This window comes from Pan paniscus, chromosome 23 (assembly GCF_029289425.2).
Source record: "Pan paniscus chromosome 23, NHGRI_mPanPan1-v2.0_pri, whole genome shotgun sequence".
NCBI classification, from domain to species: Eukaryota; Metazoa; Chordata; class Mammalia; order Primates; family Hominidae; genus Pan; species Pan paniscus.
In genome coordinates this window covers 48,456,506-48,484,270 of record NC_085927.1, presented here as the reverse complement: position 1 = coordinate 48,484,270, position 27,765 = coordinate 48,456,506, and the positions used below count along the sequence as shown (strand labels likewise).

General features: G+C 46.5%; 1 protein-coding gene across 2 annotated transcripts in view; it reads left to right on the top strand.

The window, feature by feature from the left end:
* FAM227A (family with sequence similarity 227 member A) overlaps window positions 1–27,765 on the top strand; it is a 78,349-nt gene that overhangs the window by 27,956 nt on the left and 22,628 nt on the right. Inside the window, exons 4-10 of one of the 2 annotated variants that reach the window (XM_055105718.2) lie at window positions 5–109; window positions 2,068–2,191; window positions 5,095–5,213; window position 6,527; window positions 8,075–8,154; window positions 20,700–20,787; window positions 22,824–22,918. In XM_055105718.2, coding sequence (XP_054961693.1) covers window positions 5–109; window positions 2,068–2,191; window positions 5,095–5,213; window position 6,527; window positions 8,075–8,154; window positions 20,700–20,787; window positions 22,824–22,918 — 612 coding nt within the window. The remainder of the gene's footprint in view (window positions 1–4; window positions 110–2,067; window positions 2,192–5,094; window positions 5,214–6,526; window positions 6,528–8,074; window positions 8,155–20,699; window positions 20,788–22,823; window positions 22,919–27,765) is intronic. The other variant, XM_034949048.3, reaches the window with a different exon arrangement.

Here is a 27,765-nt window from a genome sequence, read left to right as displayed (position 1 = left end):
GCAGCCAAACAAGGAGCTCCAGAATAATCTGTTTGACCGGATAGCCCAGCACTATGCCTTACTTTTGTTTCGTGTACCCAAGTCCCACTATGAAGAGGCGCTCTTAAAAGTGAGCATCAGCCACTATCTAGAAAAAAAGTCACATTAGATTTCTATTCATTTCTGATGCCAAGAGAATGTCTTAAACATTCTTTACATAAGGGAGTAATTAGTAAATTGTCATAATCCATACACTGACTTGGAATGCAGAAGTTACAAAAATACAGTAGAGCTATTTATACTGATCGGGAGATGCAATGATATATTTAAGTGAAAACCAAAGCAATTTATACAACTCTATGATATATATACCTATGAATAGAAAAAAAAAACCTGGAAAAATATTTACCAAACTTTTAGCAATGCTTATCACTGGGAAGTGAGGTTATAAGAAACTTTCCCAGCCGGGCATGGTGGCTCACGCCTGTAATCCCAGCACTTTGGGAGGCCAAGGCGGGCGGATCACCTGAGGTCAGGAGTTTAAGACCAGCCTGGTCAACATGGCAAAACCCTGTCTCTACTAAAGATATAAAAATTAGCTGGGAGTGAGTGGCAGGTGCCTGTAATCCCAGCTACTCGGGAGGCTGAGGCAGGGTTCACATGAACCCGGGAGGCGGAGGTTGCAGTGAACCGAGATTGCAGCATTGCACTACAGCCTGGGCAACAGAGTGAGACTCTGCCTCAAAAACAAAAAACAAAAAACTTTCCCTTTCCATTTTATTATTTATTTTGAGACAGAGTCTCCCTCTGTCGCCCAGGCTGGAGTGCAGTAGTATGATCTCGACTCACTGCAACTTCCAATTCCTGGGTTCAAGCAATTCTCCTGCCTCAGCCTTCCGAGTGGCTGGGATTACAGGTGCGTACCACCACACCCGGCTAATTTTTGTGTTTTTAGTAGAGACAGGGTTTCACCATGTTGGCCAGGCTGGTCTCAAACTCCTGATTTCAAGTGATCTGCCTGCCTCGGCCTCCCAAAGTGCTGGGATTACAGGCATGAGCACTGCGCCCGGCCTCCCTTTCCATTTTATATTTTTCTGTAGTATTTAAACATATAATTTTAAAATTTAAAATGTGACTATGCATATATACTTTTTATATAGGTATATATGTATGTATATATGTACTAAAAGGATTGCTAGAAGAAAATGTAAGTGAATACTTACATGATTTAGGGATGAGGAAGGACTTTCTTTGTTTTCTTTTCTCTAGAAACAGAGTCTGGCTTTGCTGCCAGGGTGGTGCAATCATAACTCACTGTAGCCTCAAATTCCTAGGCTCGAACTATCCCGCTACCTCAGCCTCCTGAGTAGCTAGGACTACAGGCATGCACCACCACACCTAGCTAATTTATATATATATATATATATATATATATATATATATATATATATATAAATATATAAATATATAAATATATATATAAATATATAAATATATATATAAATATATATATATTTTTTTTTTTTTTTTGAGACAGAGTCTCTGTCGCCCAGGCTGGAGTGCAGGGTCGCAGCTCACTGCAACCTCCGTCCTCCTGGTTCAAGTGCTTCTCCTGCATCAGCCTCCCAGGTAACTGGGATTACAGGCATGCACCACCACACCCAGCTATTTTTTTTTTTGTATTTTTAGTAGAGACAGAGTTTCACCATGTTGGCCAGGCTGGTCTCAAACTCCTGACCTCAGGTGATCCACCCGCCTCGGCCTCCCAAAGCGTTGTGATTACAGGCGTGAGCCACCGCACCCGGCCCCATTTTACTTCTTAGATTGTGTAGATTAAAGAGTATAGCCAAGTGCAGTGGTACACACCTCTATTCCCAGCTACCGAGAAGGCTGAGGCAAGTGGATTAGAGGATCACTTCAGCCAGGAGTTCAAATCCAGCCTGGGTAACACAGTGAGAACCTTGTCTCTAAACAACAACAACAACAACAAAAACTATATATAAAAAAAGAAAGTCCTTCCTCATCCCCAAATCATGTAAGCCAGGTGGAAATGTTGAGAACGTTGCCTGAGCTCGGCTTGCTCCGCAGAGGCTGCCATCACTTCTGAGCAAAGCCGTGTACACCAGCTTCTGTTGCTGCTTTCCACAGTCCTGGTTCAACACGCACGAATTCAAGTCTGACATCTGTAACACAATGAGCCTGTGGATTTCAGGTGAGAGGTGACTTTTTTCCACCGGGGAAAGCGATTCTAGAAAAATGTTTTCCGCTGGCACCTAGGTATGTTATTGTTTGCTATGACACCCCTTCATGAAGGCATTCTCTCTTTTCTCTCCTTAACATTAAAGAGAGCAAAGTATGTGGTTGGAGTCCCAAGGAATACAAATTTTCCTGCTTCCTCAAAACAGTTCTGAGACATCCCTTCCTAATCCTTTTTTTTTTTTTTTTTTTTTTTGAGATAGAGTCTCGCTCGGTCACCCAGGCTAGAGAGCAATGATGTGATCTGGGCTCACTGCAACCTCCGCCTCCCGGGTTCAAGTGATTCTCCTGCCTCAGCCTCCTGAGTAGCTGGGATTACAGGCGTGCACCACCATGCCCGGCTAATTTTTGTATTTGTAGTAGAGACAGGGTTTCACCATGTTGGTCAGGCTGGTCTCAACCTCCTGACCTCGTAATCCGCCTGCTTCGGCCTCCCAAAGTGCTGGGATTACAGGCATGAGCCATGGCGCCTGGCCCCTGATCCCCTTTTTGTGCTCAGCTACATCTACAGGGAGTGAGGGGCCATATCCTAATAAGATAGCAAAGTTTCAGCACAGCCCTGTTAGTTAACCATGTGCTGTGGGCTGCTGCACCCAGGACTCAGGGACTCAAAAGCAGTATGCGGGTTTAGATCATCCCACCCTTCTACCCTCCATGTGACCCCCCAGCGGCCAATCATGGTTCTCTCCCTCCAGCACACACAGGACCAGCTTGATGCCTGCTTTTTCTTTCTTTTTTTTTTTGAGACGGATCTCGCTCTGTCATCCAGGCTGGAGTGCAGTGGCACAATCTCTGCTCACTGCAACCTCCGCCTTCCGGGTTCATGCCATTCTCCTGCCTCAGCCTCCCGAGTAGCTGGGACTATAGGCGCCCACCACTACGCCCAGCTAATTTTTTGTATTTTTAGTAGAGACGGGGTTTCACTGTGTTAGCCAGGATGGTCTCGATCTCCTGACCTCGTCATCCGCCCGACAAGGCCTCCCAAAGTGCTGGGATTACAGGCGTGAGCCACCATACCCGGCAGATGTCTGCTTTTTCAACCGCCTCCTAGTCCCCTCCCCCATCTCAACCTTGACATTTTCTAAGTTCATTAAAAGCTACCATTTATAGGAAGGTTCCTGTGTACCTGGTGCTGTGCTAAGTAAGCACTTTCAAATTTCCTATTGTGTTGGGGCTTCCTAAGATCACCCCCATGTTAGAAGATTTGCTAGAAGAACTCATAGGTCTCTGCGTTTAAGTGTAGTCTCGCTATGATTTATTACAGTAATGTAGTAAGGAAATAGAGCTGGATTATAAGGGAAAAAGGTAGAGTTTGGAGGAATCCATACGCAGACTTCCTTATGCCCCTCCCTCCCATAAGGAGTCATACAGAACCCACTCATCCCCCTACAATGAAAATCTAGCAACATGTGTGTGTTGCTTCTGCCCAGGGAAGCCCATTAGAGCTGGAGTCCTCAAAGTTTTCATTGGGATAGTCACATAGACACCTCTGTCTGTCATGTACCACAATTCCAGGAAGGCAGTGTTCAGCATAAGCCACGTAGTTTCTACCAACAGTATAGGCACAACGAGCCGTTCTTCTTCCGTTAGAGAGAGTTTTATATCAGTGGAAGAAACTGTTTACTAGCCAGGTTCCCAGAGGCCAGCCAAGGCATCCTTGCAAGCAGGCCTTTCTAAGGATAGCAGTCTCAGGCCTGCTGTGTTAACTTTTTTCTGCACACCCATTTAATCTTTTTTTTTTTTTTTGAGATGGAGTTTTGCTCTTATTGCCCATGCTGGAGGGCAATGGCAGGATCTCTGCCTCCAGGGTTCAAGTGATTCTCCAGCCTCAGCCTCCTGAGTAGATGGGATTACAGGTGCCCGCCACCATGCCCGGCTAATTTTTGTATTTTTAGTAGAGCTGGGGTTTCACTATGTTGGTCAGGCTGGTCTCGAACTCCTGACCTCAGGTGATCCACCTGCCTCAGCCTCCCAAAGTGCCGGAATTACAGGCATGAGCACTGAACAAGTGTTCATTCCAGGGCTGTGCCACTCCAAAGCTGGGTCTTTGACCATTATGCCACCCTGCCTCCCATTTTCTGACTGTCTTCTCTTCTTGCCGTTGCACCTTGCTGTTCCCTTTAACGTCCAAGGCTACACCACCTTACCCCAATTTATCCCCAGTAATAAACCCCCTGTCCACTTTGTCCAATGGAGCCAGCAGCTTTGCATAGTGGCTCAAATGTCTCAAGTAATCCTTGGAAGCATCACTGTCAAACACGTAAAGAGAAACCATTTCTGGCACTAAGCTAAGTGTGATCATGTTAAACATTTACTAAGCACCTACTGTATTTATTATGTGCCAGATCTAGAGCTCTGGAGGTATAAAGATGAAGAAGACCCAGTCCCTGTTCTCAGGGAACTCATGGTCTAGCCAGAACAGGGGACATGGAAAACAAATAACTGTGATGTCTTCACATTTGCAAAGCATGTCAGGGACTCACACACCTGTGTGTTCTGACCCTTACACCCAGCTGACACGTAGGGCAGGGTCATCATCCCTGTTTTCCAGATGAAGAAGCCAAAGCCCTCTAGAGAGGAAGTGACTCGCCCAAGGCCACAAGGCTAGCATGGGGCAGGGCTAACACTGGAAGCCCAGCCTCCCAGGAGCCAGCAGGGGCTCCCCAGGCCTCTTTTGCAGAAGCGTCCATTTTCACTCTTTTTTTGATTTCTTTTTAAATAGAAACGGAGTCCCACTATGTTGCCTAGGCTGGTCTCCTGGGCTCAAGCAATCCTCCCACCTTGGCTTCTCAAAGTTCTGGGATTACAGGCGTGATCCACCGCACCCGGCCCCATTCTCACTCTTGACTCCTCCCTTAGGCACCTATCCTAGCCCACAGAGCTATGACAGCTGGGACTACTCGGAACTAGACCCAGAGCGATTCCGCAGAGAAGAATTAATGTTATACAGAAGAAGACTGACAAAGGGTAAGATAGCAGTTACAGCCTCCCGCCTTCTTTGCCACTGCCATACTCAACCACTATCTAACTGAGGGAGGAGAGGCCTTAGCATTGATGTCCTCAGGTCAAGTTCTCTCTCGGGTACCCCCAAACTAGCCACCAAAATTCTTCGTGCTTGTGGACTGTAGTGTACAACATAATCGTTGGGAGGCAGGGGATGGAATTTTGTATTGGAATAGTGGATGCCAGATAATGAGTGTCTACCTGTGTGCCAGGCACTGTGCTGGGCTCTCTGCCTCTTTTTTTTTTTTTACACAGTCTTGCTCTGTCACCCAGGCTGGAGTGCAGTGGTGTGATCTCGGGTTACTGCAACCTCCACCTCCCGGATTCAAGTGATTCTCCTGCCTCATCCTCCCAAGTAGCTGGGATCCCAGGCACCCACCACCACGCCCAGCTAATTTTTGTATTTTTAGTAGAGACGGGGTTTTGCCATGTTGGCCAGGCTGGTCTTGAACTCCTGACCTCAAATGATCTACCCACCTCGGCCTCCCAAAGTGCTGGGATTACAGACGTGAGCCACCATGCCTGGCCAGCCCATTTTATTTAATCCTCACGACAACCTGCTGAAGTACACACTAAATCCACTTCACGGATGAGGAAACTAAAGCTCAGAGAAGCAACTTGTCCAAGGTCAGCTTTTCCATTTCACTCAGCAGACCCATAACGAGTTCTGGGTGCCAGGCACTCTGCTCAGCACTGGGAACATGGTGGTGGAGGCAAGCCCAGTCCCTCTGTTGCAGGGCCAAGGAGCCCCAGAAATGGGGCTTCTCCCTGGAAAGGTTCATGGCTTTGCCCGGGAAGGAATTCAAGAATTCAAGGATGAGCTAGTGGTAGAACAAAGCAGCTCACCTTGACCGTTGCAGCTCTCTGACTGCTTCTGCAGAGCAGGGCTACCCCATAAGCAGTGTGTTGAGAAGAACAGCTCAGGGCCAGTTCTGCAGGCTCATTTATACCCACTTTTAATTACAGGCAAATTAAGGGGCAGATTATTCAGAAATTTCTGGAAAAAGGGGTGGTAAATTCCAAGTCCGGTCATTGCTAGGGAATGGATAAACTGTCTTGATGCCTGGTGGGCACGTCTTAGGAAGCTAGTCTTCAATTAGGTCTGAAATAGAGTTCCACCTCCAACCTCACCTCTTCATGATCTAGTGGGAAACTCAGGCCACACAATTGTCCTGCAGGGGATTGGGCACTGCAGTGGGGGGATTCAGAGGGGTAAGGCAACAGCGGGAGGGGTACCCAGTCCAGCCCTGAGAAGGTCAGTACGTGGCGTTTGAGCTGAGATTTGAAGGGTGTGTTGGTCCAAGGACCTGCAGCATCAGCATCTCTCCAAATCAACTGACTCCGACTCTGCAGTTGATCAGGACTTCCAGTGATCTAGAAGCATGTTCCAGTTTGAGAAGCCCTGGTTTAGGGCACTAAGGAATAGAATACCTGAAACCTTTGGAGCAGAGCACGGTGGTGGTTATTAGCTGGAAATTATAAGCTGGCACTTATTCAGGGCCAGACACTTTTTGGTTTTTTGGAGTCTTGCTCTGTCGCACAGGCTGGAGTGCAATGGCGCAATCTCAGCTCACTGCACCCTCCACCTCCCAGGTTCAAGCGATTCTCCTGCCTCAGCCTCCCGACATAGACACTTTTACCTGTTAGCTCTCTAAGCATTTCCATTTCCTGATCCCTTCATAGATAACGATTTCCCTGTAGTCATCATGCACACTCAGGGAGTTTTTTTTTTTCTTGTTTTCTTTTCTTTTCTTTTTTTTTTTTTTTTTTTTTTTTTTTTGAGACAGAGTCTTTCTGTGTCACCCAGGCTGGAGTGCAGTGGCGTGATCTCGGCGCACAGCAACCTCTGCCTTCCAGGTTCAAGCGATTCTTGAGCCTCAGCCTCCCAAGTAGCTGGGATTACAGGCATGCGCCACCACACCAGCTAATTTTTGTATTTTTAGTACAAAAATACAGGGTGAGACAGGGTTTCACCATGTTGCCCAGGCTGGTCTCAAACTCCTGAGCTCAAGCAATCCGCCCACCTTGGCCTCCCAAAGTGCTAGGATTATAGGTGTGAGACACCATGCCCGGCCGACTCAGGGAGTTTTTTCAAAGTGAAGAAAAACCTAACCCATAAATTGCCTGAGTTTAATGACATTTTAATGAATATTAAATTTAACAGCTATGAGTTTGATAGATTATTTCTTAAGCACTTAAGCATTTTAACTTTGCAGAGCTCTGAATTGGTTTTTCTTCTGAAACCAGTCCTTTTTTTCCTGTGGGTTGAGTGTCTGCCCTATGCACAGAGCTGTGCATACTTTTTTTTTCTTTTTCTTCTTGAGATGGAGTCTCATTATGTCGCCCAGGCTGGAGTGCAGTGACGCAATCTCGGCTCACTGCAAGCTCCACCTCCCAGGATCACACTATTCTCCTGCCTCAGCCTCCTGAGTAGCTGGGACTACAGGCGCGCGCTACCATGCCTGGCTGATTTTTTATATTTTTTTTTAGTAGAGACAGGGTTTCACTGTGTTAGCCAGGATGGTCTCGATCTCCTGACCTCATGATCCGCCCGCCTCGGCCTCCCAAAGTGCTGGGATTACAGGCGTGAGCCACCGCGCCGGCCCTGTGCATACATTATTTCCTTTAATTGGTGCATTCGCCCTAGAGGGAGATAGTGTTCACAGTCTAACAGGGTCAGGGTTAGGTAACTTGCCCAGCAGGTGGAGTCAACAGAGAGACCCTAGGTCTGGTGGGTGTCACTGTCTCCAGAAAGGAGGCTGTCTCAAGCTCCTGGGCTGCAATCTTCATTGTCCCATGACAAGAGGAATTAATAACAGCTTTTCCCCTTCTATAGGGAGAGAGTTTTCTTTGTTTGCTGGTAAGAGAGCCTTCTCCCAGAAGCCAGCCCAGAGCAGGAAATTCTACCACCCTCAGGTAATTGGGGAGGCACAGACTGGGACTCCTTTGGGGTCCCATAAGCTTCAGGAACCCTCGGTTCTTCTGGAGCATCAGTGGCCTCCGGTTAGTTGCACATCTCTGTACCCCTTGCCCAGGTCTACTCCATCTTCTAAGTGAGGAGCCCTGGGAGGCCTCCAGGTCTCCCGCGGGTAAGTGGCTAAGTGGCATACTAAGGGGCATTCACAGAAATGCAGCAATTGAGAAGAGAGAGGGAAGGAACCAGGTTTTCAGTGTAGGCTGCAGTGCAAGATGCTTTTACTTATTTTTTTTCTCCACTAATCCTCATGGCAAACCTGAAACCTAGCCGTCATCCCTGATACGTACTTTCTCCTCTGCCCTATTGATGTTCCTTCTGATGTACCTCCCAGAACCACCTGTTTCTCACTCTTCCACTCCCACCACCCTAGTTTGAGCTCCCATCACTACTGCAGTAGGCACCTAACTGGTCTCCCTCAGGTTCTCAGATACTTCTAGGGCCATCTTTTCAAAGTGCAAAGCTAAGTACATCATCCCATCACCACCTGACCCTATCCTATCCCCCGACCCTAAAAACCCTACTTCCAGGCCAGGCGCAGTGACTCACGCCTATAATCCCAATACTTTGGGAGCCCAAGGCAGGCAGATCTCTTGAGGCCAGGAGTCCAAGACCAGTCTGGTCCACATGGTGAAACCTCGTCTCTACTAAAAATACAAAAATTAGCCAGGCTTGGTGGCATGCACCCGTAGTCCCAGCTACTCAGGAGGCTGAGGCACAAGAATTGCTTGAACCCGGGAGGCAGAGGTTGCAGAGAGCTGAGATCACACCACTGCACTGCAGCCTGGGTAACAGAGCAAGACTCTGTCTCAAAAATAAATAAATAAATAAATAAGATCCTACTTCTAGCCGATAAAATGACACCCTCCACACCCCAGAATGCTTCCTCTGGCCTTTAGGGTAGACTGACTTGCACAGCCTTGCTCATCTGGCTCAACCCCTTCTCCAACCTCCTGGGCTCTCAGGGGTCCTGCCTCAGGGGACTTCTTTTATTTCCTTGTATACCACACTCCCTTTCTGTATGTGGCCTCTGTACCTCCTGTTCTTGTCCCAGGTAAGCTCCTATCACCACTGCCATTGTCACTGTCAGCATTTCCTCCCAACTCCCAAGTCCAGAGACATTGATAGCATGCAGTTAACCAAATGCCACAAATAAAGGCTTTTTTTTTTTTTTTTTTTTTCTGAAGAGCTGGAAAAAAAAATTCCAGGGCAGGGTTTAGCAAACTATGAATCAGACCTTTCACCGCCTGTTTTTGAAAATAAAGCTTTATTGGCACACAGCCATGGCCATTCATTTACTATTGTCTACAACTACCTTCACACTGAAACAGCAGTCGAGTACTTGCGACAGAGACTTTAGGACCTGCAAAGCTGAATATTTATCATCTGGCTTTTTGCAGAAAAAGTTTGCTAACCCCTGGTCTAGGAGATACATAGTCATCCTTCCATCTCAGTTCAGATTCTTGTAGGGAGGGAAAAAAACCTTTTATCTACCCTCTGAGGCAAAGTGTATGGAGCCCTACAAGTTAAACTGACAAAAGATAGACAGTTTAACGGGAGAAAGGCATTCAAATTTTATTTGATGTTAATATTTTTACATGACACAGGACTTCATTGGAAGAAAGCGAAAACCTCAAGGAAGTGGCTAGGTCTGATAGTTCACATACCACCCTAACAAAGAGCAATTAATTGTGGAGATGTGACAAGACAAAGGAAAAGAGGTTTGGGCTTCTGGGGTTGGTAAATTGTGGGAAGGTAAATATATGGGAGAAACTAATGGAAGATAAGGATTCTTTCAATAAGATTTCTATATGCAGATTCAAGGGGTGCCATCTCCAGTGATGAGTTGTCTCTTCTTCCTGGTACTGGAGATGGGAAGTGGGGACACCTTCACAAAGGAAAATTTATGCTCTGCTTTTAGATGGAAACTGGAATTTTAAAGAGATTTCCTGCATCTGCTGTTTTTCAATTGCCTTCAGCTCAAAATAATTCCTATGCAAAGTGGCCTATTTTGGGATGGCAGATTCTGACCCCCTTCACTCTCATCCTCAGGGTCAGCTTTCTGCCCCTCTGGGCTGGATGAGGTTCCTTATTACACAGGCCAATGTCCCTTTCCTTCAGAGCACTCATGTAATTATTTGGTTATTACTCTGATCATGGCTGTTTCCCCTGCTAATCTTTTTTTTAATTGGTTTATTCTTTTAGAGACAGAGTCTCACTCTGTTGCCCAGGCCAGAGTGCTGTGGTGTGATCATAGCTCACTGCAGCCTCAACCTCCTGGATTCAAGTGATCCTACTGCCTCAACCTCCTGAGTATCTGGAACATGTCACCATGAATTTTTAATAGAGGAGTCTTGCTATGTTGCCTAGGCTGGTCTTGAACTCCTAGCTCAAGCAATCTTCCTACTTTAGCCTCCTGAAGTGCTTCAATTATAGGTGTGAGCCACCAGGCCCAGCCTTCCCACTAATCTTTAAACCCTAGGACAACATTCCCACTTCTAGTACCTGAATGCCCCATTTCTAATGACATGCTTCCTTAACAAATGGCATTGGAGGCTTAATTCATTAAGACAGCCTCCTCCAGCCGAGTGCGGAGGCTCACGCCTGTAATCCCAGCACTTTGGGAGTCCGAGGCGGGCGGATCACAAGGTCAGGAGATCGAGACCATCTTAGCTAACACGGTGAAACCCCATCTCTACTAAAAATACAAAAAATTAGCTGGGTGTGGTGGCACACACCTGTAGTCCCAGCTACTCGGGAGGCTGAGGCAAGAGAATTGCTTTAACCCGGGAGGCGGAGGTTGCTGTGAGCTGAGATCATGCCGCTGCACTCCAGCCTTGGTGACAGAGCGAGACTCTGTCTCAAAAAAACAAAAAAACAAACAAAAAAAAGTCTGTTCTCACAGGTTCAGATTCCAGCTGTGTGGCCTTAGGCAAGTTATTTGACTTCCCTAAGACTTTGTTTCTATAGGTATAAAATAGATACAACAACCATGGTGCCTTTTTGCAGACATTCTGAAGACTGTGGCCCCACAGCTCAGAAGGGCACTCAGTGCTGCCTGGCCGCACCACTATACTGCCCTAGCATGCCCAGATTCTCCCACCTTCGAAACACTTCCCCTGCAGCGTGTTCTTCCCCAGCTGCCCTCCACCCCAGCACCACCCAGGGAAGGTCTTCACTGAGAAATCACAAGCAGTCAGCAGGAAGGCCCGTGCCTTCCCACCACCAAGACAGCCTGCCCCCCTCTGCACCCTCACCGTCTGCCATCTCTGTGCCTATGGAGAGGTCCTGCTCCCCTCCCAGGTCAGTCCCCAGCCTGTGTTCTGAACCTTGGCCCTCAACTTCCCAAGTAGAGATGCCCTTAGCGCCCCTCTTTCCTGCATCTTCATTTCCTCCCATTCTGTGGGGTCGTTCCCATCACTGAACAGCCGTGCTTTCATCATCTCTTATCTTGACTCCACATCCCCATCTTCTGCTCCCTTTCACTCCAGAACTTATTTTATTTTATTTTTTTTTTGAGACGGAGTTTCGCTCTTGTAGCCCAGGCAGGAGTGCAATGGCATGATCTTGGCTCACTGCAACCTCCACCTCCCAGGTTCAAGCGATTCTTCTGCCTCAGCCTCCCGAGTAGGTGGGATTACAGGCTTGCACCACCATGCCCAGCTAATTTTGTTTGTATTTCTAGTAGAGACGGGGTTTCACCATGTTGGCCAGGCTAGCCTCGAACTCCTGATCTCAGGCAATCCACCTGCCTCAGCCTCCCAAAGTGCTGGGATTATAGGCGTGAGCCACGTCCAGCCCAGAACTTCTTGAAAGATGCCTCTGTACCCCCATCTCTGCCTGGCTACTCCTGTCAGGTTCCTGCCCTCGGCAGCCACTGCAGCTGCTCTTGCCAACAGCGCGGGGACCCCACTGGCTTGGACTGAGTCACTCCTCTAACCTGTTTGGTGTGGTTGGCCACTCCCATCTTCTTGAGACGCTTTGTTCTCTTGGCTTCTTTGTTGCCAAACTTTTGACGGTGTTTTCCTTCCTCACTGGCTGACCCCTCTCCATCTTCTCTGCCAGCTCCCTGTTCTGTCAGTCTACTCTTTCCCAAGCCCCCTTCCTTACTGTATCTACATATTCTCCCTGGGTGGCCTCATTTGGTCTGGTAGCTTCAAATACCGCCCATACGCCAGTGACCCACCTTCACCCTAGCCTCTCCCGGAACTCGTACTTGTCTGTCCACCAGCCCTCTCAGCCACACCAGGAGGATCTGAGACTTAACCAGCTGAGGAAAGCACCTGACTCCTAACCCTCAGTGTCCTCTCTTGCCTGGCTGACTGCAGCAGCTGCCACCTGGGCTCCTTTCTTTTACTTGTAGCACCAACCCAGCCTCCACATAGTGACCAGAGTAATCTTTTACAGATATACATCAGATGGGGTTATTCCCTGCTTAAAACCTCCAATAACTTCTTCATTGCATTTGGAATAAAATCCAGTCTCGTTCACCTGACTTGCAGTGAGTGCCGTACAGAATCAGGCCCCCCCACTGCAGGTGCCTGGCACCCATGCCCTCCCGCAGCACCAGGCACTGGACTTCCTTCTGCCTCTTGGACGTGCCAGGTCTATGCCTGGTTGGGCCTTTGCACTCGCTGTCCTCTTTGCCTGGAATCTGCTTTCCTCAGGGATCCAGAGGGGAAATCTGGTTCCTCCTTGTCCCACAGATGCCAGGTTCACTGTCATTGCCCTAGAGAAAGCTGTCCCTGACTGCCAGCCACTGTCTTCCCATCACCTATCTCAATCTCTGTACAGTACTTATCTTCCGTTGGGTTGATGTGTTGTTTAGAGTTTGTCTCCCTCTCTTAGAAGGTAAACTCTGTCCGGGCACGGTGGCTCAAGCCTGTAATCCCAGCACTTTGGGAGGCCCAGGCAGGCGAATCACTTGAGGTCAGGAGTTCAAGACCAGTCTGGCCAACATGGTGAAACCCCATCTCTACTAAAAATACATAAATTAGTTGGGCGTGGCAGCGCGTGCCTATAATCCCAGCTACGGGGAGGCTGAGGCAGGAGAATTGCTTGAACCAGGGGGCGGAGGTTGCAGTGAACCAAGATCGTGCCACTGCATTCCAGCCTGGGTAACATTTATTGCTGTTCTATCTCTTTTACCTCCTAGAACAGACCTAACACAAAGAAGACACTTAACAAATATTTCTGGACTTCATGAATGAGGTCATCTATGTAAACTCTTGGCCCTGTGCTTAGCATATGACGGTGCTCTGTAAACGTCAGTTCCCAAAAAGTGCAGATGACATAGGTGCTGCAGAGGGACAGCCATTACCCAGAGACCAAGACCAAAATATTATTCAGTGTTTGGGTACTGCCTGTCACAATGGCTTGAAACAAGCGTGTGTTCTTTGTGCTGAAATACATAAACTCTTCTGACAGTTATTTCAGGAACCTAGTTAAGAGATTCCATTTACTGCCCCCAAAATAGAAATAATCAAAAACTCTGGAACCTTGAGCACAGCTGAAGTTTTAATGGGCAAACCAGGATAGAGGGAGTAATTGGGTTTTGTGGTGGGGATAGAGCCTCTCTCATCAAGAGCAGACACATTTTCCCATCTGCTCAATGAAAGAGCTGGCTGTGTTCAAAATATGCATTTCAATGGCAGTAGTCTGTCTGAGAGTCCACAATTCAGGGGAATGAGTTGCAATTACTTTCCATCTCTGGTCTCCTGTCTGCCCTTCTCTTGTTTAAGTGTTAGGGATTTGCACAGTGGAAATGAAAAAGTATCTAACCACAGAGCTGGCTTCTGCTATGAGACCCAGCTATAAATTAGGACACCCACCTATTAGAGACTGAGTCATTTGTTCATTTAATAAATATTTTTAAAGATAAAAAGTTGTAGGAAATGGAATCTGAGGGAGAAAATGATAGGGAGAGAGAAAACCAGGGAGATGAAAAGAGCAGCAGGCAGGATATTCTCCCCTGCGTCTCTTTGCACAGTGGCTCAACTCTGTGTCCCCCCTTCCCAGCTCCCCAGGTCCTAAACCTGGAGAAGTAGTATATAGTTGAGAGACCAGACTATCAAATTAGGCATGGACTAGAATCCTAGCTCTTAACCTGGCCAACATGGTGAAACCCTGTCTCTACTACAAACACAAAAATTAGATGGGCATGGTGCCGTGCACCTGTGGTCCCAGCTACTTGGGGGACTGAGGCATCTCTTGAACCCAGGAGGCAGAGGTTGCAGTGAGCTGAGATCACACCCCTGCACTCCAGCCTGGGCAGTAGAGCGAGACCCTGTCTCAAAAAAAAAAGAATTCTAGCTCTCAGATGAGTCATTTCATCTCACTGAACCTCAGTTTTCTTATCGGTAAAATGGGTACCTAGAGAAATCAGTTACAATGTGGGCATTAAATATGATCTTACATGCAAGCACTCAGCAAACAGCATAGCACAGAGTAAGAACTCAATAAACATTAGCTCTTATCATATTATACAAGGGTGGTACCTAGAGAAACACAGCTGGAGATTAGGAAAAATGATGTCTTTGAGCCAGGAAGGCATACATTTCAGGGACTCCCAACATCCGTGAAACCCAGTTGTACACACCTTCCCCGTTATATATGTCAGGTGCAAACATGTAGTATTAGGATCCTGAGCTTTGTCTCTGGGAAGATGATGAGATGGTTACAAACTGCATTGTCAGGGTCCAAGGACATCCCTGGGCTGGGACCTTGGAACCTAGATCCTTGCAGGGGGGAAAACAAACAAATTATATATATATATATTTTATATATATATTATATATATATTATATATTTTATATATATTATATATATATTATATATTTTATATATATAATATATATACAGCATATATATAATATATATTTATATATAATATATATAAATATATATATAATATATTTTTTTGTAGAGTTTTTGTAGCGCCAAAAAAAGAAGTGAAAGAAGGCCTCTGTAAGGAGGAATCATCACCAAAGTTCTCAGTTGCAAACTGTAGAATCCACTCTAGCTACTTTAAGCAGAAAGAAATGTATTAAAGGTGCACAGCTACCCTGGAAGAGTCTCTGTGTTAGCTTCAGAGGCCATGCTGCCAAGAATGATGGCCAAACCATACTGCCTCTGCCAAGGTGTGCTACTGTGTGCCAGTGTGACTGAGGACTGGATGTTAAAAGTTCTACTCTACTCCTTGAAAAACCAGTTGCTTCTGTCAACAGTCTCTCCAAAAACTGGAGTCCGCATACTTCCCATTTCCTCCCCATTGCTCATTTCCATCTTGAAATCTCAGGCAGGGGTGGTGCATCTGCAGGTAGAGCCTAGGTGAAATGTCTGCACCCCAGCTGCAACTTAAGTCTTTTACCTTGGGGATGGGTTTCACATATGTGGAGAAGAAAAAGCACACATGTAACAAGTAATGACCCCAGAAGATACCATTTGAGCTAAGAACCAAGAGATGAGGAGTCAGCCATTGGAAGAGTAAATGGCAGAACCTTCCAGGAAGAAGGGACAGCATGTGCAAAGGCCCTGAGGCGAAAAAAAAGAGCTCGAGTGTTCAGGAAACAGAGAAGGCCAATACTGTACCCCAGAGAGTGAGAAGAGAGGCACAAGCGAAGGCTGGGATGTTGGCAGGGCTGGATGCTGCAGAGTTGTAAGCATCATAGAAAGGAATATGAATATGGATATAATTGAAGTGCCATGAGAATTCATTACATTAGGGATGACATGGTGTGATTTATATTTTTTAAAGATCACACTGTCTTTTGAATATGGAGGATGTATTGGAGGGGCACAGAAGACCAGCTGGGAGGCTTCTGTATTTGTCTAAATGACAAATATGGAAGGTGGCAAGAAGCAGACAGACCTGACGCATTGGGAGATGGATCTTTCAACACTTGGGAGTGGGGAGGAGAAGTGGGGGAAGAAAGGACGGAGTTGAAGGTTGCTTCCCAGGTGTGCGGCTTCAGCATCCGAATGGTGCCATTTACTGAGATGGACAGCGTAGGGTTTGGGTTAGTGGAAAGCTATCAAGAGTTCAACTTTGAACTTGTTAACTTTAAGATGCCTATGAAAAGTGCAAATGAAGATAGATGCCAAGTGGGTAAATATACAAGACTGGACTTTGGAGGAGAGACCTGGCTTACAGAGAGAACAATTTCTACCCAAGCCAAAATATGGGAACTAGGAGTGCACGACTACGGTGGAACCACGGGCAAAGGCACTGGGGTACAGTGCTGACCTTCTCTGGGCTTGGTGCCAGGAGACCTACATTTCCATCTAAGTGATGCACCTATCAGTTACATTGCTTGAGGCAAATCTAGGCCTCAATGTTTTTATCCACAAAATGGGCATCGCGACTGGTATTAATTCTTATAGATTCAATCTAGGGGTAGGTGATATCCCAGAGATTGTCGTTTAGTTATGTCTTGTCGGAATACCTACTAATTTAACCAGAATTTTCCCAAGTTCAACAGCATAGATATAGTCAGTGTCCTTAACAATAAGGACTCAAGATTTTTGCAGCTCTTGCCCATACCTGCTAATTCCAGGTCTGCGCAGCTCCCTCCGCACCCAGACATTTCTAGGCATCCCTAGATTGTATCTCATAGTAGCTCAAATTTAGGCTCCCCAACCACCAACTCTGTACAATAACAACTGAGCCCTCAGCGTGCTGAATCTGAGCAGCTGGGTGGCCAGGTGGGCTGGAACACTTCCATCTCCTCTATGCTGGGATGGGACAGGGGGTCTCAGAACAGTCTTGGTTTACCCCCGACCCTTATGATAGTCACCTTGCCTCATACACCCCTGGGGTGGTGGCTGGTCACAACATCAGGGAATGGATAGGAAAGATTTTTTTTTTTCTTTTTTCGAGACGGAGTCTTGCCCTGTCACCCAGGCTGGAGTGCAATGGCATGATCTCGGCTCACTGCAACCTCTGCCTCCCGGGTTCCAATGATTCTCCTACTTCAGCCTCCCAGGTAGCTGGGGTTACAGGTGCCCACCACCACCCCCAGCTAATTTTTGTATTTTTAGTAGAGACAGGGTTTCACCGTATTGGCCAGGCTGGTCTCAAACTCCTGACCTCGTGATTGGCCCTCCTCAGCCTCCCAAAGTGCCAGGATTACAGGCGTGAGCCACTGCGCCGGCCCAGGAAAGTACTTTCTAAGTGGAAGGACGTGGTCTCTATGGGGAGTCTACCATGTTCAGGTTTTCTTTTGTTTTTGTTTGTTTTTGAGATGCAGTTTCGCTCTTGTTGCAATAGCGTGATCTCAGCTCACTGCAACCTCCACCTCCCATGTTCGGGTTTTCTTTGCATATATCCTCTCTAGTCCTTACAACAGCCCTGCAAGGTGGTTCATTATTATCTTTATTTGACAAAGCAAGTAATAGACTGAGGGGATAAATGGCTTGCCCCAGGCCACACAGCTGACCTCAGCTGATGTCAGGACACTGTCAGTCTGAGCTCTCTCTGCATCAGCAAGCTGCCTCTCCAGCAAGTAAGAGGGTCTAGTCACTGAAACCCAAGCGAATCCCCCCGCATTGTTCTCTGCTCCACTGCAGAACTCTCTGAGGCCTGTTAAGAATGAGCCTTGCCAGGTTGCCAGGAGTGGTGGCTCAGGCCTGTAATCCTAACATTTTGGGGGACTAACGTGGGAGGATGGCTTGAGCCCAGGAGTTTGAGACCAGCCTGGGCAACATGGTGAGACCCCCTGTCTCTACCAAAAAAAAAATTTTTTTTTAAATTAGCCAGGTGTGGTGGTACATGCATGTGGACCCAGCTGCATTGCACCACTGCACTCCAGCCTGGGTGACAGAGTAAAGACACTGTCTCTTAAAAACAAACAAACAAAAAATGGCCGGGCCCAGTGGCTCACGCCTGTAATCCCAGCACTTTGGGAGGCCAAGGCGGGCAGATCACCTGAGGTCAGGAGTTCGAGACCAGCCTGGCCAATAAGGCGAAACCCTGTCTCTACTAAAAAAACAAAAACCTACCCAAGCGTGGTGGTGGGCGCCCGTAGTCCCAGCTACTCAAGAGGCTGAGGCGGGAGAATCACTTGAACCCAAGAAGCGGAGGTTGCAGTGAGCTGAGATCGCGCCCTTGCACTCCAGCCTGGGCAACAAGAGTGAAACTCCTCCTCAAACAAAAAAAAAAAAGAAAGAAAAGAAAAAGAATGAGCATTGATGCTTCATTGAGCCCTGGGAGTGTTTTCCCTGCAACCACCTCAACACTATAAAAACCAGTAGCTGTTGGACAGCCAGCTGCATGATGTCTGGGAAGTCCTTTCGGCTTTCTCCTGCCCATTCAAATATCACATTTCTATAAAAGCAAACGGTTGTTGTTGAGGCTGGTGGACTGCTTGTCTGCCACTTGGTGGGCCATCTGTTTAACATTGCCAACCTCCTACTCATCCTTAAAGACAGAATGCAAATGTCTTCTCTCCTTGGAAGCCCTCCAGCTTTCGCCCAGACCAATCCAGCGTTCTTTGCTCTAGCTTCCCGTGATACTCTCCTCATACCACTTGCGGCCAACTATGAGTTGTTTCCCAATATCTGTTGTCCCCTTCACCTGTGAAAACAAAACCTCCAATTTTTTGCTGGGCATGTACCTGGCCGAAATAAAGATTGTATTTCCTAGCCTCCCCTACCGCTACGTGTGGCCACGTGACTAAGATCCAGTTAATGAGATGTAAGTGGATGTGTCGTGTGGCAGTTTCTGGAAACCTTCGTTAAAAAACAGCTTTATCTCTTTGTCCTTTCCTCCCTCCTGCTGCCTGTAATGCGAATATGATGGCAGGAGCTCCAGATGCCTCCTTGGACCCTAAGAACAAGGATCTTGGCTGGGTGCAGTGGCTCATGCCTGTAATCCCAGCACTTTGAGAGGCCAAGTTGGGCAGATCACCTGAGGTCAGGAGTTCAAGACCAGCCTGGCCAACATGGTGAAACCTTGTCTCCTAAAAATACAAAATTAGCTGGGTGTGGTGGCATACACCTGTAATCCCAGCTACTCGGGGAGCTGAGGCAGGAGTATCACTTGAACCTGGGAGGTGGAGGTTGCAGTGAGCCAAGATCGCGCCATTGTACTCCACCCTGAGTAACAAGAGCAAAACTCCATCTCAAAAAAAAAAAAAAAAAAGGAACAAGGGTCTTATTTTATCTTATGAAAGCTGGAACCGTGTGCTGGAAGAAGTCAGAATGTATCCTGGCACGGTGGCTCATGCCTGTAATCCCAGCACTTTGGGAGGCCGAGGCAGGTGGATCACTTGAGGTAAAGAGTTCGAGACCAACCTGACCATCATGGTGAAACCCCATCTCTAATAAAAGAACAAAAATTAACTGGGCGTGGTGGCGGACACCTGTAATCCTAGCTACTTGGGAGGCTGAGGTAAGAGAATTGCTTGAACCCGGGAGGCAAAGGTTGCAGTGAGCCGAGATCATGCCATTGCACTCCAGCCTAGGCAACGGAGCAAGATTCCGTCTCAAAAAAAAAAAAAGAATCCCTGAGGACTTAGCACCACCAGTGCTTAGAAACACCATATGAACCCAGGCTTGCCTGCCTTCAGACTTTTATGTGGGAGAGAAATGTATTTATATTTACTTATTTAAAGACAGGGTTTGCTCTGTCACCCAGGCTAGAGTACAGCAGCACAGTCATGGCTCACTGCAGCCTCAACCTTCCGGGCTCAAGCAATCCTCCCACCTCAGCCTCCCAAGTAGCTGGGACTACAGGTGCACACCAGCGTGCTTGGCTAATTTTTTTTTTTTTTTTTTTTTTTTTTTTTTTTTTTTTTTTTTTTTTTTTTTGTAGAGACAAGGTCTCACTATGTTGCCCAGGATGGTGGGAGAGAAATTTCTACCTAGTTTGAGCCACTGTTATTTTGAGTCTCTGTCACATTCAAACATAATCCTAACTTCTATTGCCTCTCTATAACAAATAGGGGATGCTTTCCACACTTCAGTATAACTGTCTATTTCCTGTTTTCTCCCCTGCTAGACTGGAAGCTCCTCAAGCCAGGGGCTCAGTTTCAGTGTTTGCCCAGTGCAGACACATTAGTAGTTGCCCAGTGAAACATTTGCTGAAAAAGGTGATTGCATAAAGGGTGACAGCAATGTTTTTGAAGCACTCACCTTGAGCATTCGTGTAATTTGCATGCATTTGCTGACTTAATCCTACAAGGAAACCAAGGTGGTAAAGAGGTTTGATGACTTGCCCCAGATCGCTGGCTGTTGAGTGAGAGAATTGGGACTGGAACCCTGGTTGCCCTGGGTCCCCAGCCCATGTGTTCTCCACATCAGCCACTGCTGTCTGCCATGCTCCTGGGAGGACCTGAAAGGTCTCGTTCTGCATGTTCCTTTGCTGAGAACAAGAAGAAATAGCAAAGAAATTGCATGTATTGCTTTTTTGTATTTCTCTCACTGCCAATTTTATTTTGTTCTCTCTCGCTCGCTTTCTCCCTCTCTTTCTCTCTTTTGTCTCCTGAAGTCTTCTAGTGCAAATTCACCCAGTGAAAAAACCTCTTCAGCCAAGCAGAACTCAGAAAAAAGCTTACGAATGCAGAATACTGCAAAAGGTATATTGACTACCAAAAAGGGAAATGTAGGCTTTTGGCTTAGTTATTGTCTCCAAAACCCTGGTTTCTTGGGTTCGTATGAACAGAATTTGCTGACCTACTTTATACTTGGGGTTCCAGCCTGGGCCTTGGCACCAAGTAATATTTTATGAAAGGATGTAGTTGTCTTTTCAGTTCAATAAGCATTGATTTTTTTTTTTTTTTTTTTTGAGATGAAGTCTCACTGTCGCCCAGGCTGGAGTGCAGTGGCACAATCTCAGCTCACTGCAGCCTCTGCCTCCCAGGTTCAAGCGATTCTCCTGCCTCAACCTCCCAAGTAGCTGGGACTACAGGCGTGCGCTACCACGCCTGGCTAATTTTTGTATTTTTAGTAGAGACGGGGTTTCACCATGTTGGCCAGGCTGGTTTCGAACTCCTGACCTCATGATCCTCCCGCCTCGTCCTCTCAAAGTGCTGGGATGACAGGCGTGAGCCACCTTGCCCAGCCTAAGCACTGATTAAGTTCCACTTTTGTGGTGATGAGGTCAGCACAGTGCTGTTATCTGTGGGGAAGAGAGGTTACTGACACCAGAAGAAAATAAATTTAAGACATGATGACTGCTCCTCTCCCCCACCAGAAACCAGTAATTACTAAAATTGGAACTAATTTGCACCCAGGTCTTAATTTATATTGGTGACTGTGATAGTACAGAGAGGTCAGTGCCATTGAAAGAAAAGTTTCGTGTTACTTGCAATTCCCCTGGCAATTCGCCCTGGAAATCATGAGTAATGTTAAACTCAGCACACCATGCAGGGCCACAGGGGGAAGCACCAGTGCTGGCCAGGAGGCAGAAAGGAGCATGGGGAAGGGACAGGCCACACTCTTTTTTGAAGTTTCTCAGCAGGAAAGACAAAGCAAGGCATGGTAACCAGTTTAGGATTAGTTGGGTACATTACAGTGTAATCCCAACACTTTGGGAGGCTGAGGCAGTAGGATTGCTTGAGCCCAGAAGTTCGAGACCAGCCTGAGTAACATAGCGAGACCCTGTCTTTACAAAAAAAATTTTAAAATTAGCTGGACACCATGGTGCACATCTGTAGTCCGAGCTACTCAGGAGGTTGAGGTGGGAGGATCACTTGAGTCCAGGAGGTTGAGGCTACAGTGAGTCATGATTGAGCCACTGCACTCCAGCCTGGGTGACAGTGAGACCCTGTCTCAAAAAAAATAAAAAAAGTTTAGAATTGGCTGGACTGAATAATTCCAATGGGCTCTGGGGCATAGGGGCTGTCCCTAGTTGGCTTGGTGTATGAGTTAGATATAAGAGTTGGTTCAAAGTGTGGCCTCTGGATTGTAGGAGAGGTATGTTAGCAACTTTGTCTGTTAGTCTAGCCCTGGTAATTAATGGATGGCAAATAGACGAATACGGAATATAAGAAAACACAGAACAGGAACTGTTAAGTATCATCCTAGGTAATTTCACATCATTATTGTTATTTAAACTTTATTCTTTTTTTGAGGGAGAAATGGATGCTCAGAGAAGTTAGTATGCGAATTATGTCCCAGTAAAACTTTTAAAGAAAAAGCTTGGGGACCACTGACCAAGAGGTTTAGCCAGGGCTCTAAATAGAGGTAAATATTTGTAGGAAACTTTGCAAGTCCCCCAGAGCTTACATATATATTCAATTCACGAAGACCCGTGTATCAAAGAGGAGTTGCCAAGGGAAATTAGAAAATATTTGAACTGAATGAAATGAGACCTTCTTTTCTAATACGAGCATTTATTTAAGGCTAGAGACTTCCCTCTAAACACTGCTTTAGCGGGGCACAGTGGCTCACGCCTGTAATCTCGCACTGTGGGAAGCCAAGGTGGGCAGATCACTTGAGTCCAGGAGTTTGAGACCAGCTTGGTCAACATGGCGAAACCCCGTTTCTACTAAAACAACAAAATTTAACTGGGTGCGGTGGCACACACCTGTAATTCCAGCTACTCAGGAGGCTGAGGCACGAGAATTGCTTGAACCTAATGGCCATTTTCTTGCTAATGTCACATTGACAGAGCATCATTGTCAGACCCTGGTCTTGAAGAAACCTACACAAGGAGTCAAGAGGATATCAGAAGCAAGAGAATGTGAGAATATGTTTCCTAAAAAGGTGAGCACATGATTGGAAATTTAATAGTAAAGGTGATTCCAAAGGGGGTGAGAGGTGTGGTAAGAAAATGATAATTAACATTTAATGAATATTTACTATATGCCAGGTACTATGCCAAACCTTATGCAAACAGTGCATTTTCTTCTACTGTCACAGTCCTCTGAGATAGTTACCATTGTTATTCTCCAGTTTATTAATGAGCAAAGTGATGCTGGGAGCAGGTACCCAATTTGTCAAATATCATAAAGCAAATAAGTGATACTAAAAGTAAAAAAATGAATAACAATAATAAAAAAATAAAGGCTGGATGCAGTGGTTCATGCCTGTAATCCCAGCACTTTGGGAGGCCGACGCAGGTGGATCACTTGAGGTCAGGAGTTTGAGACCAGTCTGGCCAACGTGGTGAAACCCTGTCTCTACTAAAAAATACAAAAATTAGCTGGGCACGGTGGCGTGCCTATAATCCCAGCCACTTGGGAGGCTGAGGCAGGAGAATCGCTTGAACCTGGGAGGCGGACGTTGCAGTGAGCTAAGATCGCGCCACTGCACTCCAGCCTGGGCAACAGAGTCTGACACTGTCTCAAAAAAAATAAATAAATAAAATAAAAAGCAAATAAGTGATAAAACCAAGATTTGCATGCAGATCTCTGGCTCTGAGCCTGAGCTCTCAACCACTGAGCTTTCCCTCTAGTTCAGTGCCCAGCACAGGAAAGTCACTAGCATCATTCTCTCCTCCTCCCCTTCCCCACAAACCTCAGTGGATGGTAGTTTATATCAATAGGAATTTCAGTCTTGTGTAGTGGGACCAGAACAGGGTGAGAGGTTTGGGAGCTTCCCCAGGCACCAGCTAGCAAGGGAGTCGGCCATAGAATTTGGGCCAAGTACCACAAGGAATGTAGATTTCTTGTTTTTTTGTTTTTGTTTTTTTTGAGACAGTCTCAGTCTGTCACCCAGGCTGGAGTGCAGTGGTGCCGTCTCAGCTCACTACAACCTCCACCTCCTGGGTTCAAGTGATTCTCATGTCTCAGCCTCCCCAGTAGCTGGGACTACAGGCATGTGCCACCACACCTGGCTAATTTTTGTATTTTTAATAGAGACGGGGTTTCACCATGTTGGCCAGGCTGGTCTCGAACTCGCGATCTCAGGTGATCCACCCCCTTCAGCCTCCCAAAGTGCTGGGATTACAGGCATGAGCCACCACCCCTGGGCTAATCTTTTGACTTTAATCGTGGTGTTTTACCTTAGAAGTTTTTTATTATAGTCATATTTAGTAGTCTCTTATAGCTTTTAGATTTCATTTGTTGCTAAGCATTTTACCATTCTAAGATTATATAAAACATCTTCCCCAATTTTTTCCCAATATTTTATATTATTACCTATTCTCAATAAAATCTTTACTCACATAACCCCCCAGTATCACCAGGGGTCACTCTATTCCTTGGAATTTAGCTAAAAATTGGCTTAAGCATTTGTTATCTAATTTGTTTGAAGTCTAGTACCCTCTCAAATATGTTTGTGACCTCTGGGGGCCTGATGTTTTCCTGGCACTAAGCTCCTTGTCTGTCCGGCATACACTATGCACATACTAACTGCATCAGCCCGAATGTGGAACTCTTCTGATTTTTACAAAAACCACTCACACAAGGCCTCTGTGTGCATGTATTTGTGTATATGGAAGAATGGAAGACTTTACTGAAGTTTAAAGAGATGAGGAGAGGGATGCCCATACCACAGGAATGCAAATAATTTTTTTTTTTTTTTTTGAGACGGAGTCTCACTCTGTTGCCCAGGCTGGAGTGCAGTGGTGCGATCTTGGCTCACTGCAACTTCTACCTCCTGGGTTCAAGCTATTCTCCTGCCTCAACCTCCCAAGTAGTTGGGATTACAGGTGTGTGCCACCACGCCCAGCTAATTTTTGTATCTTTAGTAGAGATGGGGTTTTGCCGTGTTGGTCAGGCGGGTCTCAAACTCCTAACCTCAAATGATCAGCCCACCTTGGCCTCCCAAAGGGATTACAGGCGTGAGCCACCGCTCCCAGCCCACAGTAATGCAAATAATTTTAAAATTAATATTAGTTGGCTGGGTATGGTGGCTCACACCTGTAATCCAAACACTTTGGGAGGTCGAGGTGGGCGGATCACCTAAGGTCAGGAGTTCGAGACCAGCCTTGCCAACATGGCGAAACGCCACCTCTATTAAAAATACAAAAATTATCCAGGCATGGTGGCAGGTGCCTGTAATCCCAGCTACTCGGGAGGCTGAGGCAGGAGAATTGCTTGAACCCAGGAGGCGGAGGTTGCAGTGAGCAGAGATTGCGTCACTGCACTCCAGCCTGGGTGACAGAGCGAGACTCCATCTCAAAAACAACAACAACAACAACAAAAAGCAAAACTTCAAGCCCAAATGCAGTAGAGGCCAGATCACCCCCTCAAAAACACACCAGAGTCAGGGGCTGTTAGGAAAGGGGAAGGACGCTGGGTTGCCAAAGAATCACCCTCAGAGAAACCTTTGCACTGCATTAGTGGATCCCAGATGCTGGACTTTCGTAGGCTTTGAAAAAAAATTTTTTTTTTACTAAGTAAATTCATTAAAACAAAATGACTGCTGTCTGTCGTCAGTAGCATTTTATAAAAGAAAGTCATTAATATCACAAATCAAAAAATTTAAAAAGGTCTTTAAAGTGAATCAATTTACTTAGACTCGTGTAGATTTTTCCTTGTTTCACTCATTTCCCTGGTGACCACTGGACACAGCATGGCCTCCATTAGGAGACAGCATGTCAGAATCACTGGACCAAATGATCTATAAATTCCCTGCTAACTCCAGGTTTCTGTGATTCCAGTGGTATCTTGCTGTTAGAATAGTGGTTCTCAACTGGGGCAGTTTTGTCCTCTGGGAGACATTTGGCCAGCTCTGGAGACATTTCTAGTTGTTAGAACTGGGGGCAGGGGGACATTGGGGGAGGCCAGGGATGCTCCTCAGCATCCTACAATGCACAGGACAGCCTCCCACAGCAAAGAAATATCCAGCTCCGAATTTCAGTAGTGCTGAAGTTGAGAAACCTTGCTGGAGACAGAAGAAATCCCATTAGACAATTAATTAAATGCAACCCTATCCCATTAGAACAGGATTAGAAAATAGTGTGATTGGGTACTGCTGCAGCCTTTATTTGTGAAGTGGAATTTTTGTTCCATTAAGGTATAACTGCTTCTTCAAAATAAAATGTATTATTTTTTTAAACACAAAAGCGGTATTGTCATTTTTGGAAAAAGGCAGAAGAAAACAAACCATTCTTGGCCCCAGCCTGTTCTCTTTCTGATCTGTTTCCTCCTGGCTGTCTATTAGCATCTCAAATAGCATCCAAAACGGGACTTGACTTTCCCACCGCCCCAGCCTGTTCCTCCCCAGATTGTCCCACCTGAGCAGCTGACACCCAAGTCCTCTGAGCCGCCCTAGACTCTTCTCTTTCTCACACCTACGTAGAGTTGAGTCCATCAGCAAATCTTGCCAGTTCTCCTTTATCATATGTTGTAAATTTGCTCACTTCTCACCCCTTGTCTGCAATCACCAAGTCCTGGGCCCCATCAGCAATTCCCCAACTCCTGCAGGGGCCTCCTGACTGCTCTTCTGCACCCATTCTTACCCTCACAGTCATTTCTCCTCCCATCAGTCAAAGAGACCTTAACAGATTACTCAGATTATATTGTACCCCAGCTCAGAATCTGCCAGTGGCTTCCATGACCCTTAGAAAAATATCCCAGCTCCTCACCATGACCATAGCACCTGCTCCCTCTGCACCCGCCCCCACCCCTGTGAGCCACCTCATTTCTGCCCCTCAGCCACACCAAGCACATATCAGTGGCTGGATCTGTTGCACCTGCTGTCCTCTTAGCCAGGAACAACTCCTGATAGACCTTCCCATGGCTCCCTTCCCCACAGCATTCAGGATCCCTGGGGTCTCACCTCACAGCCTTCCCTTATCACCCCATGGAACCCCAGTCCTCTCCTCCCTACCACTCTCCATACCCTGGCCTGATTGATCTTATTAGTATTCATCATATCATGTTATTCCTTTATTTGTTGATTTTTTTCATTGTTTTCTTCCAACTGTAATGCAAACTCCATAAGGGCTGGAATTTGTCTTGTTCTCTGCTGAATCTCCAGCACCTAAAATAGTATTTATACATAGTAATCACTCAATACATATTTGCTGAATGAATTATTAACGTTTTGGTAAGAGCATTCCAGTCTCTCATCTATCTGTTTTTTACTAAATAATTTTCTTTTTTTTTTTTTTTTTGAGACGGAGTCTCACTCTGTCTCCAGGCTGGAGCGCAATGGTGCAATCTCGGCTCACTGCAACCTCCGCCTCCCAGATTCAAGTGATTCTCCTGCCTCAGCCTCCTGAGTAGCTGGGACTACAGGCGCATGCCACCAAGCGCAGCTAATTTTTGTATTTTTAGTAGAGACAGGGTTTTACCATGTTGGCCAGGCTGGTCTCAATCTCTTGATCTTGCGATCTGCTTCGGCCTCCCAAAGTGCTGGGAATACAGGTGTGAGCTACCGCACCTGGCTTTTACTAAATTATTTTCTATAAAATATATAACACTATCGGCTGGGCACGATGGCTCATGCCTATAATCCAAGCACTTTGGGAGGCCAAGGCGGGCAGATTACCTGAGGTCAGGAGTTTGAGACCAGCCTGGCCAATGTGGTGAAACCCTGTCTCTACTAAAAATACAAAAATTAGCTGGGCATGGTGGCTGGTGGGCCCCTGTAATCCCAGCTACTCGGGAGGCTGAGACAGGAGAATTGGTTGAATCTAGGAGATGGAGGTTGCAGTGAGC